The 12,854-nt window shown below is 47.5% G+C and overlaps 1 protein-coding gene across 5 annotated transcripts in view; it reads right to left on the bottom strand.

The window, feature by feature from the left end:
* Nucleotides 1-8,494, bottom strand: part of USP18 (ubiquitin specific peptidase 18) — a 49,331-nt gene extending 40,837 nt beyond the window's left edge. For 3 of the 5 annotated variants that reach the window (XM_063929283.1, XM_063929287.1, XM_063929286.1), the window contains exons 1-3: nt 8,384-8,494; nt 4,679-4,827; nt 4,124-4,220 (exon numbers count right to left, since the gene is read on the bottom strand). In XM_063929283.1, coding sequence (XP_063785353.1) covers nt 4,124-4,220; nt 4,679-4,799 — 218 coding nt within the window. In that variant the 5' untranslated portion in view covers nt 4,800-4,827; nt 8,384-8,494. Of the gene's footprint in view, nt 1-4,123; nt 4,221-4,678; nt 4,862-8,346 lie in introns of all 5 variants that reach the window. The other 2 variants (XM_063929284.1, XM_063929285.1) reach the window with 2 other exon arrangements.
* Between the last annotated feature and the right edge of the window lie 4,360 nt (nt 8,495-12,854).

Raw genomic sequence — 12,854 nt, 5'->3', positions numbered from 1 at the left:
TGGGAATGGATGGGGACAGAGTGGCTGGGAATGGATGGGGACTGCGTGGCTGGGAATGGATGGGGACTGGGTGGCTGTGAATAGGTGGGGACTGCGTGGCTGGGAATGGACGGGGACTGAGTGGCTGGGAATGGGTGGGGACTGGGTGGCTGGGAATGGATGGGGGATGAGTGGCAGGGAATGGATGGGGACAGAGTGGCTGGGAATGGATAGGGACTGCGTGGCTGGGAATGGATGGGGACTGGGTGGCTGTGAATGGGTGGGGACTGGGTGGCTGTGAATGGGTGGGGACTGGGTGGCTGGGAATGGATGGGGACTGAGTGGCTGGGAATGGATGGGGACTGCGTGGCTGGGAATGGACGGGTGCTGCGTGGCTGGGAATGGACGGGGACTGCGTGGCTGGGAATGGGACAGGAATGCGTGGCTGGGAATGGATGAGGACTTCGTGGCTGGGAATGGACGGGTGCTGCGTGGCTGGGAATGGACGGGGACTGCGTGGCTGGGAATGGACGGGTGCTGCGTGGCTGGGAATGGACGGGGACTGCGTGGCTGGGAATGGGACAGGAATGCGTGGCTGGGAATGGATGAGGACTTCGTGGCTGGGAATGGACGGGTGCTGCGTGGCTGGGAATGGATGGGGACAGAGTGGCTGGGAATGGATGGGGACTGGGTGGCTGTGAATGGGTGGGGACTGCGTGGCTGGGAATGGATGGGGACTGAGTGGCTGGGAACGGGTGGGGACTGGGTGGCTGGGAATGGATGGGGGATGAGTGGCAGGGAATGGATGGGGACAGAGTGGCTGGGAATGGATAGGGACTGCGTGGCTGGGAATGGATGGGGACTGGGTGGCTGTGAATGGGTGGGGACTGCGTGGCTGGGAATGGATGGGGACTGAGTGGCTGGGAATGGATGGGGACTGAGTGGCTGGGAATGGATGGGGACTGCGTGGCTGGGAATGGACGGGTGCTGCGTAGCTGGGAATGGACGGGGACTGCGTGGCTGGGAATGGGACAGGAATGCGTGGCTGGGAATGGATGAGGACTTCGTGGCTGGGAATGGACGGGTGCTGCGTGGCTGGGAATGGACGGGGACTGCGTGGCTGGGAATGGGACAGGACTGCGTGGCTGGGAATGGGACAGGAATGCGTGGCTGGGAATGGATGGGGACTGTGTGGCTGGGAATGGATGGGGACTGAGTGGCTGGGAATGGGATGGGGACAGTGTGGCTGGGAATGGGTGGGGACTAAGTGGCTGGGAATGGGTGGGGACTAAGTGGCTGGGAATGGGTGGGGACTGAGTGGCTGGGAATGGGTGGGGACTAAGTGGCTGGGAATGGGTGGGGACTGAGTGGCTGGGAATGGGTGGGGGTTGCATGGCTGGGAATGGGATGGGGACTGCGTGGCTGGGAATGGATGGGGACTGCAAGGCTGGGAATGGATGGGGACTGCGTGGCTGGGAATAGATGGGTGCTGCGTGGCTGGGAATGGATGGGGACTGTGTGGCTGGGAATGGGTGGGGACTGCGTGGCTGGGAATGGATGGGGACTGCGTGGCTGGGAATGGATGGGGACTGCGTGGCTGGGAATGGACGGGTGCTGCGTGGCTGGGAATGGATGGGGACTGCGTGGCTGGGAATGGACGGGGACTGCGTGGCTGGGAATGGATGGGGACTGCGTGGCTGGGAATGGATGGGGACTGCGTGGCTGGGAATGGATGGGGACTGCGTGGCTGGGAATGGACGGGGACTGCGTGGCTGGGAATGGGACAGGAATGCGTGGCTGGGAATGAGACAGGAATGCGTGGCTGGGAATGGATGGGGACTTCGTGGCTGGGAATGGACGGGTGCTGTGTGGCTGGGAATGGGTGGGGACTGCATGGCTGGGAATGGATGGGGGATGAGTGGCTGGGAATGGGACGGGAATGCATGGCTGGGAATGGATGGGGACTGCGTGGCTGGGAATGGATGGGGACTGCGTGGCTGGGAATGGACGGGTGCTGCGTGGCTGGGAATGGACGGGGACTGCGTGGCTGGGAATGGACGGGGACTGCGTGGCTGGGAATGGGACAGGAATGCGTGGCTGGGAATGGATGGGGACTTCGTGGCTGGGAATGGACGGGTGCTGCGTGGCTGGGAATGGACGGGGACTGCGTGGCTTGGAATGGGACAGGAATGCATGGCTGGGAATGGAGTGGGACTGTGTGGCTGGGAATGGGTGGCTGGGAATGGATGGGGGATGAGTGGCTGGGAATGGGACGAGAATGCATGGCTGGGAATGGATGGGGACTGCGTGGCTGGGAATGGACGGGTGCTGCGTGGCTGGGAATGGACGGGGACTGCGTGGCTGGGAATGGGACAGGAATACGTGGCTGGGAATGGACGGGTGCTGCGTGGCTGGGAATGGACGGGGACTGCGTGGCTGGGAATGGGACAGGAATGCGTGGCTGGGAATGGATGGGGACTGTGTGGCTGGGAATGGATGGGGACTGAGTGGCTGGGAATGGGATGGGGACAGTGTGGCTGGGAATGGGTGGGGACTAAGTGGCTGGGAATGGGTGGGGACTGAGTGGCTGGGAATGGGTGGGGATTGCATGGCTGGGAATGGGATAGGGACTGAGTGGCTGGGAATGGGATGGGGACTGCAAGGCTGGGAATGGATGGGGACTGTGTGGCTGGGAATGGATGGGGACTGCGTGGCTGGGAATGGATGGGGACTGCGTGGCTGGGAATAGATGGGTGCTGCGTGGCTGGGAATGGATGGGGACTGTGTGGCTGGGAATAGATGGGGACTGCGTGGCTGGGAGTGGGACAGGACTGCGTGGCTGGGAATGGGACGGGATTGCGTGGCTGGGAATGGGATGGGGACTGAGTGGCTGGGAATGGGACAGAGACTGAGTGGCTGGGAATGGATGGGGACTGCGTGCCTGGGAACGGATAGGGACTGAGTGGCTGGGAATGGGATGGGGACAGTGTGGCTGGGAATGGGTGGGGACTAAGTGGCTGGGAATGGGTGGGAACTGAGTGGCTGGGAATGGGTGGGGACTGAGTGGCTGGGAATGGGTGGGGACTGCGTGGCTGGGAATGGGTGGGGACTGCGTGGCTGGGAATGGGTGGGGACTGCGTGGCTGGGAATGGGTAAGGATTGCGTGGCTGGGAATGGGTGGGGACTGCGTGGCTGGGAATGGGTAAGGATTGCGTGGCTGGGAATAAGATCACTGACTTTCATTAGTTTTATTTGTCTTTATTCGATTGTTATACAAGTTATATATTGGTGAATAGCGCTGAATCTGTTCAAAGCAGGAGTGAATGTGCCCGAGCCTCTCTCCCTCTGTGCCCCCGCCTCTCTCCCTCTGTGCCTCTCTTTCTCCCTCTGGAGATGTACTAAGCCTTGGAGAGTGATAATGTGGAGAGAGATAAAGTACTGTACCAGCCAATCAGCTCCTAACTGTCCTTTTTCAAACACAGCCTGTGACATGGCAGTTAGACTGGTGCTGGTGCTATTTCTCTCTCAACTTTGTCTCTCTCCAAGGCTTAGCACATCTTGCACCCTATCCCTCCCTTTCTCCCCCTCTGCCTCTCTCCTTCTTTCTCCCCCCTCTGCCTCTCTCCTTTCTCCCCCCTCTGCCTCTCTACCCCTGTCTCTTTCCCTCTCTCTCCCTCCCGCTCTTTCCCCCTCTCCGTCCCTTGCTCTCTTTCTCCCTCTCTCTCCCTCATCCTCTGTCACTCTCTCTCATTTCCTCCATCTGTCCTCCTCTACCTCCCTCAATCTCTCTCTGTTTCTCCCTTTCTCCCCCTCTTTCTCCCTTTCTCTCTCTCTCCCCCTCCCTCTGCCTCTATTTCTCTCCCCCTCTTTCTCCCTCTCTCTCTCTCTCCCTCCCTCTGACTCTATTTCTCTTACCCTCTTTCTCCCTTTCTCTCTCTCCCTCCCTCTATTCCCCCCCCCCCCCTCTCTCTCTCTCTCTCTCTGTCTCTCTCCCCCTCCCCCTGCCTTTATCTATCTCCCTGTCTCTGTGATGGGGTTTCATATTCATGTAATTTTCCCTGATCCCTGCCTATAGACTTGTAGACCCACTAGATCCGATGTCGGTGAGCCTGAGCCTAGTAAACGGTGAATGCAGCTTTCTCACCCGCAGAGAATGTCCGTGAAGTCCTTATTCATGTACAGCGTCTGCAGCAGCGGGTTGAAGCAGCCGGTGAGGCCGATATTGCGGAGTCCGATAGCTCCTGTTGGGGGTAGAAGAAATGACGGGTTATGACATTATCACCCGCCTGTCATTATTATCACGCTTCCCTGGGAGATCAGATAATGAGGAATGCTAGCGCATCTGGAAACACTCCGCAGCAGGACGTCACCATGCAGCCCTGGGACGGCACTGTGTGAGCATTACACAGGTTGCTGTACAGTGTAACTCGGACTGGGGCACAGAACCTGCCCTATGGGTTTCCTCATGTCAGATATTTGAGTTTCTATTAGAGATCCCAGAATAATGGCACAGAGACACTTGGTCATAAATTATTACTTTTAAGAAGTTCCCTCAGGGAGATTCCAGAGAGAAGCTGGAAATGCAGCGAATCGGGGCATTGTGGCTCCGCCCACTTCTGGGCAACGCTGTCACTTACGGCCATTATAAATACGCCACTGGTGAGGGAGCACTTGGGTGGGCACCATAGATATAACTTACCATTTTTAAACCTGCCAGTAGAGTAGGACAGACATTTACTGGGGGGCCGAGCCGCGCAGACATCTTCCCGTGTCTCCTCGCTCCCCACCATCTGTAGTTCTACGTAGCCGTCCTCGTACATCCTTCCCCAAAGTCATTATAGGTCCAGCCTAGCGCAGAGAAACACATCAACACCCAGAACCGCTGTGTGAGGCAGAACAGAATGCACATACATACAGCATGACATAGATAACATCATGTATGATACATAGATAACATCACGTATGATAAATAGATAACATCATGTATGATACACATAGATAACATCATGTATGATAAATAGATAACATCATGTATGATACATAGATAACATGATGCATGATAAATAGATGATATCATGTATGATACATAGATAACATCATGTATGATACATAGATAACATGATGCATGATAAATAGATAACATCACGTATGATACATAGATAACATCATGTATGTTACATAGATAACATCACATATGATACATAGATAACATGTATGATAAATAGATAACATCACGTATGATACATAGATAACATCACGTATGATACATAGATAACATGTATGATAAATAGATGACATCACGTATGATACATAGATGACATCACATATGATAAATAGATAACAACATGTATGATAAATATAGATCATGTATGATAAATAGATAACATCATGTATGATAAATAGATAACATCATGTATGATACATAGATGACAACATGAATGATAAATAGATGACATCACGTATGATACATAGATGATATCATGTGTGCTAAATAGATGACATCACATATGATACATAGATAACATCATGTATGATACATAGATGATATCATGTATGATAAATAGATAACATCACGTATGATAAATAGAGGACATCACGTATGATACATAGATAACATGATGCATGATAGATGATATCACAAATGATACATAGATAACATCACGTATGATACATAGATAACATCATGTATGATAAATAGATGACATCACATATGATAAATAGATATCATCTATGTATCATACGTGATGTCATCTATTTCATACATGTTATCATGTGTGATAAATAGATAACATCGTGTATGATAAATAGATGACATCACATATGATAAATAGATATCATCTATGTATCATACGTGATGTCATCTATTTTATCATGTGTGATAAATAGTTAACATAATGTATGATAAATAGAGGACATCACGTATGATACATAGATAACATGATGCATGATAAATAGATGATATCACAAATGATACATAGATAACATCACGTATGATACATAGATAACATCATGTATGATAAATAGATGACATCACATATGATAAACAGATATCATCTATGTATCATACGTGATGTCATCTATTTCATACAAGTTGTTATCATGTGTGAAAATAGATAACATCATGTATGCTAAATAGATGACATTTCGCATGATACACAGATGATAGGGGTACTGCTTTTATTCACATACCCCAGTTCAATATGTTACATGTCTGCACAACGGAATACGGAATAGCAATATCAATAAAATGTTAATAAATTAATAGTCAAATATTAAGTTGGTATTTTACTCTTAGTGGACTAAAAATCTGCAGGGATTCTGCCCTCAAGGGACAAACCCAGTTTTATACAGATAGATAGATAGATAGATAGATAGATAGATAGATAGATAGATATGAGACAGATAGAGATGAAATAGATAATTCTATCTATCTAACAGACAGCAGGGGCACATCTTCCACCCACTATAGCTGCACCCATGTCTGCAGACTCCCTGACATGTCATGTTATCAGAATGTGGCAGCGACATAGCAGCAGATTCTGTAATGATTAATGTGACTTACAATGTGATTTATAACAGGACTTAACCCTCACCCAACCCAGCTGTCCTGCCTGACTGCTATACACAGTGCATTATAGTGTGTGTGTGTGTGTGTGTGTGTGTGTGTGTGTGTGTGTGTGTGTGTGTGTGTGTGTGTGTGTACAATTTACAATCAGAAATGCAGTATGCTGGTTCTATATAAATAAATGTTAATACATATCTATTTCTACTACATATTTATTTGTAAGATCTATTATTTAATATATGTAGCAATATAATAATTATTTCAGCATGTAGGAAACAGGAGACACACACACATATATATATATATATATATATATATATATGTAGAGACAGCTGGTGACAGAGACACAGCGGAGCGCAGTCTGTCTCACATGTATCTCTGGGTCTGTCTAGTACTCAGTATATGTCATATTTGTGTAATATATTCCAAATATCTATGTCATCTGTGTATTCTATGTGTGTCATTAATATATATTAATATATACAGTATATTATATATCATTTGTATTATATCTACTTGTAGAGTCAATTATTTTATATTCACACTATACACAATGTATTGCACTAATCTGGGGGGGGGGGAACTGTTGCATTAAATACTGCTAGAACAACTGATGAAGAATATATACTGTATATATATATATATATATATATTCCTAGAAATCAGGCTACAGCACTGAGGAGACGTTTCTCATGTAGAAAGGTGTGTAAAACGCACATATATGTCAGAACGTGTGTAATACTCCCTTCTTCATGAGAAACGTCTCCTGAGTGCCACAGCCTGATTTCTAGGATTCTGTTTAAACTCGTTGGAACTAATAATGAATCATTGGGACGAGTGTAGGTCCAAGTACGATATATATACAGCTGTTCATCCTTGATAAAGGGGTGTGCCAGCCCTGAAACGTTGGGAACTATGCGTGATCTTTAATACACTATTTTCTATTTGCAAAGTCTCTGAGTGCCGCAGCTTTTTTGATCCGATATATTCCATGTAACTCTGGAGGCACCGGAGCAGTGGATTTGATATCTAGCGGAGTGCCGGGCCACACATTCGAGATATATATATATGTGTCAGTTACAGCAGAAGTGATGTATGGTGAGCAGACACACAGTCACATCACAGACCCAATGACTGCAATCATTAAATGTAAAATAAAGTTCTATACAGTGAGACACCGACACCTGCAAAGTATCCGCTACCAGAAATATACATTACAGATAGAATTACAATAACTGCGTGTGTGTCAGTGTAATGTGTATGTGTGTCAGTGTAATGTGTATGTGTGTCAGTGTAGTGTGTGTGTAATGTGTGTCAGTGTAATGTGTATGTGTTTGTCAGTGTAGTGTGTGTGTGTGTAATGTGTGTCAGTGTAATGTGTGTGTCAGTGTAATGTGTGTGTGTTTGTCAGTGTACTGTGTGTGTGTGTAATGTGTGTCAGTGTAACGTGTGTCAGCGTAATGTGTGTGTCAGCGTAATATATGTGTCAGCGTGTGTGTCAGTGTAATGTGTGTGTCAGTGTGTGTGTGTGTCAGTGTTATGTGTGTGTCTGGGTAATGTGTGTCAGTCTAATGTGTGTCAGTGTAATGTGTCAGTGTAACGTGTGTGTGTGTGTGTGTGTGTGTGTGTGTGTGTGTGTGTGTGTGTGTGTGTGTGTGTGTGTCAGTGTAATGTGTGTAAGTGTAGGTAAGGGGGACACACAGAAATGAAAGTAAAAGTGTGTTCTGCTGCTCTGGAACCCTGCTCTGCATGCAGTGAGATACATATCAGTGAGATACATGCACCGATGCTGGTTCTGTTACCTATATACTGTACATGATCCGGCGGCCATATACTCACAGATCAGGCTCTGTCTGTAGCAGTCAGTGTGCTCAGCACCAGCCTCCAGCTCCTTATATACCTGCAGCAGCCTCCAGCACGCAGCAGCAGCCAGGGCTCCTATCCTCTAGTTTCATTTCTCTCTCCTGACTCAGGAAAATGAAACTCAGAGCAGAACTCATAGAGGGAGCAGAGACTGAGCTCTGGGTGCTCGCTGCACACTTCCACCCCTCTCACCAGCTTCCCATACATACCACCAGCAGCAGCAGCACCCACTCCCAGCTCTGGCCGGTCTGTCCCCAGGGATCATGGTCATACCCCCAGGAGAGTCCCTATTTTCCCAGCACGGCTCCTCTACTGAGAAAACCTGTTTTTATGTTTTTTAAACGTTTTTTTATGTTATTTACAGGAATATGTACCTGATTAATCTTACTGCAGAACCCACCATACAAGTATGTGTGCCCAACCCTACCGTATACTGAGACCTGTAATCACGGCATGACAGAAAGGGAGCGCCTGTGTGCCGTAATTTAGACTGTAAGCTCCAGTGGTGCAGGGACTGATGCGAATGACATATTATTATGTAACAGTCTCCAGTTTTACGGAACCGACGGGATTTCAGCGAGATTGACGCTAAATTTAAAGGGCCAATCACTTATAAGGCTGGGGCAGTTTAGCAGTAATCTCCCGGAAATTCTAACGGTTGGTAAAAACAGAACCTATTACAATATCAGCGTATTCTCGGTACAGCGCTGCGCAAATGGTGGCGTTATATAAATACATGATAATAATAAATATATAAATATAGGGTTGCCATAATATCCCTTTAATCTGGAACACGTAACTATTTACATGTAACTATTTATTACAGAGTTGCATGCAAAGGGCATTGCATTATAACGTGTCGCAGTCTTCGTGCCGGCGGTCTGCCCGTGAAGCTATACCCATGACGAGGTTGGCATCTGGTGCGTGGCATTGTGCCGGGAGAGGCGTGTGTGATGCAGAATTAAGAGCTTTGCAGTTTCTTTTCTTGCTGTCAGAGGCTCTTTCTCTGGAACTGAGAGCAATCACATCACATCAGGGGGGTGGCAATAGTTACTGGTTGTTATTTGGCGATATGCTTGCGCTACACACAGCAATGTCTGGGGAATTTACGCACACACGTCTATTGGTCGCACCCGGGCGGTGGACGGGCTGGGTGCATAGGGCGAAGGGGCGTTTGTAGGGACTACCCTGGGTTTGCTTACCATAAATCCACATCTACAATTTGCATATCACACTAGGTGGGTGATTCAATCCAATGCCCGTGACGCGCCACGAGGTGCGCCAGAAAACTTATGTTGCGGGTGCGGTAACTGATTTATACGCAGCTGATCATTGCGTCGGTGACACATCGCCAGTACTAGCTTTCCCCCCTATGAGCCTGATTTAGAGTTAGGGGTAAATCCAGCTGGAGGGGGTAATTTAGCACTTTGGCAAAACCATGTTGCACTGCGGGAGGAGCAATATAAATTGTGCGGACAGGTTTAGAGTTGTAGGGTTGCAGTGTCCCTCCGGAGGTACTAATTAAGGCATCTGTGCTCAAATATGGATATCCTTAAAACCTGGACTGTTGATGTGTCTTGAGGAAAGGGGTTGGGAAACACTGAAACAGCGAAATAATATGCAAATATATAATTACGATGGATGATGTATGTGGAGAGACAGAGGAATCCAAACACCATGAATGGTATATACTGTGTACGCCCAAAAAGTGGTGACTACACCCTAGAGGGATGGTATATACTGTACACATCCGCAGAGTAATGACTACACCCTAGAGGGATGGTATATACTGTACACTTCCGCAGAGTAATGACTACACCCTAGAGGGATGGTATATGCTGTACACTTCCACAGAGTAATGACTACACCCTAGAGGGATGGTATATACTGTACACTTCCACAGAGTAATGACTACACCCTAGAGGGATGGTATATACTGTACACTTCCACAGAGTAATGACTACACCCTAGAGGGATGGTATATACTGTACACGTCCGCAGAGTAATGACTACACCCTAGAGGGATGGTATATACTGTACACTTCCACAGAGTAATGACTACACCCTAGAGGGATGGTATATACTGTACACATCCACAGAGTAATGACTACACCCTAGAGGGATGGTATATACTGTACACTTCCACAGAGTAATGACTACACCCTAGAGGGATGGTATATGCTGTACACGTCCGCAGAGTAATGACTACACCCTAGAGGGATGGTATATACTGTACACTTCCACAGAGTAATTACTACACCCTAGAGGGATGGTATATGCTGTACACTTCCGCAGAGTAATTACTACACCCTAGAGGGATGGTATATGCTGTACACTTCCGCAGAGTAATGACTACACCCTAGAGGGATGGTATATACTGTACACTTCCACAGAGTAATTACTACACCCTAGAGGGATGGTATATGCTGTACACTTCCGCAGAGTAATTACTACACCCTAGAGGGATGGTATATACTGTACACTTCCACAGAGTAATGACTACACCCTAGAGGGATGGTATATACTGTACACTTCCACAGAGTAATGACTACACCCTAGAGGGATAGTATATACTGTACACTTCCACAGAGTAATGACTACACCCTAGAGGGATGGTATATACTGTACACTTCCACAGAGTAATGACTACACCCTAGAGGGATGGTATATACTGTACACGTCCGCAGAGTAATGACTACACCCTAGACGGATGGTATATACTGTACACGTCCGCAGAGTAATGACTACACCCTAGAGGGATGGTATATGCTGTACACGTCCACAGAGTAATGACTACACCCTAGAGCAGTGTTTCCCAACCACGGTCCTCAAGGCACGCTAACAGTCCTGGTTTTAGTGATATCCAGGCTTCAGCACAGGTGACTTAATTAGTAGCTCAGTTATTTTGATTTAGCCATCTGTGCTGCAGCCTGGATATCACTAAAACCTGCACTGTTGGTGTGCCTCGAGGACCGCGGTTGGGAATGCCTGCCCTAGAGGGATGGTATATACTGTACACTTCCACAGAGTAATGACTACACCCTAGAGGGATGGTATATACTGTACACGTCCGCAGAGTAATGACTACACCCTAGAGGGATGGTATATACTGTACACATCCACAGAGTAATGACTACACCCTAGAGGGATGGTATATACTGTACACGTCCGCAGAGTAATGACTACACCCTAGAGGGATGGTATATACTGTACACTTCCACAGAGTAATGACTACACCCTAGACGGATGGTATATACTGTACACGTCCGCAGAGTAATGACTACACCCTAGAGGGATGGTATATACTGTACACATCCACAGAGTAATGACTACACCCTAGAGGGATGGTATATACTGTACATGTACACAGAGTAATGACTACACCCTAGAGGGATGGTATATACTGTACACTTCCGCAGAGTAATGACTACACCCTAGAGGGATGGTATATACTGTACACATCCACAGAGTAATGACTACACCCTAGAGGGATGGTATATACTGTACACGTCCGCAGAGTAATGACTACACCCTAGAGGGATGGTATATACTGTACACGTCCGCAGAGTAATGACTACACCCTAGAGGGATGGTATATACTGTACACTTCCACAGAGTAATGACTACACCCTAGAGGGATGGTATATACTGTACACGTCCACAGAGTAATGACTACACCCTAGAGGGATGGTATATACTGTACACTTCCACAGAGTAATGACTACACCCTAGAGGGATGGTATATACTGTACACTTCCACAGAGTAATGACTACACCCTAGAGGGATGGTATATACTGTACACGTCCACAGAGTAATGACTACACCCTAGAGGGATGGTATATACTGTACACTTCCACAGAGTAATGACTACACCCTAGAGGGATGGTATATACTGTACACGTCCACAGAGTAATGACTACACCCTAGAGGGATGGTATATACTGTACACTTCCACAGAGTAATGACTACACCCTAGAGGGATGGTATATACTGTACACTTCCACAGAGTAATGACTACACCCTAGAGGGATGGTATATACTGTACACATCCGCAGAGTAATGACTACACCCTAGAGGGATGGTATATACTGTACACTTCCACAGAGTAATGACTACACCCTAGAGGGATGGTATATGCTGTACACTTCCACAGAGTAATGACTACACCCTAGAGGGATGGTATATACTGTACACTTCCACAGAGTAATGACTACACCCTAGAGGGATGGTATATACTGTACACTTCCGCAGAGTAATGACTACACCCTAGAGGGATGGTATATACTGTACACTTCCACAGAGTAATTACTACACCCTAGAGGGATGGTATATACTGTACATGTACACAGAGTAATGACTACACCCTAGAGGGATGGTATATACTGTACATGTACACAGAGTAATTACTACACCCTAGAGGGATGGTATATACTGTACACTTCCACA

This window comes from Pseudophryne corroboree, chromosome 6 (genome assembly GCF_028390025.1).
Source record: "Pseudophryne corroboree isolate aPseCor3 chromosome 6, aPseCor3.hap2, whole genome shotgun sequence".
In the NCBI taxonomy this organism is placed as follows: Eukaryota; Metazoa; Chordata; class Amphibia; order Anura; family Myobatrachidae; genus Pseudophryne; species Pseudophryne corroboree.
Note: the sequence above shows the minus strand (reverse complement) of the source record. Positions and strands in the feature narration are given on the sequence as shown.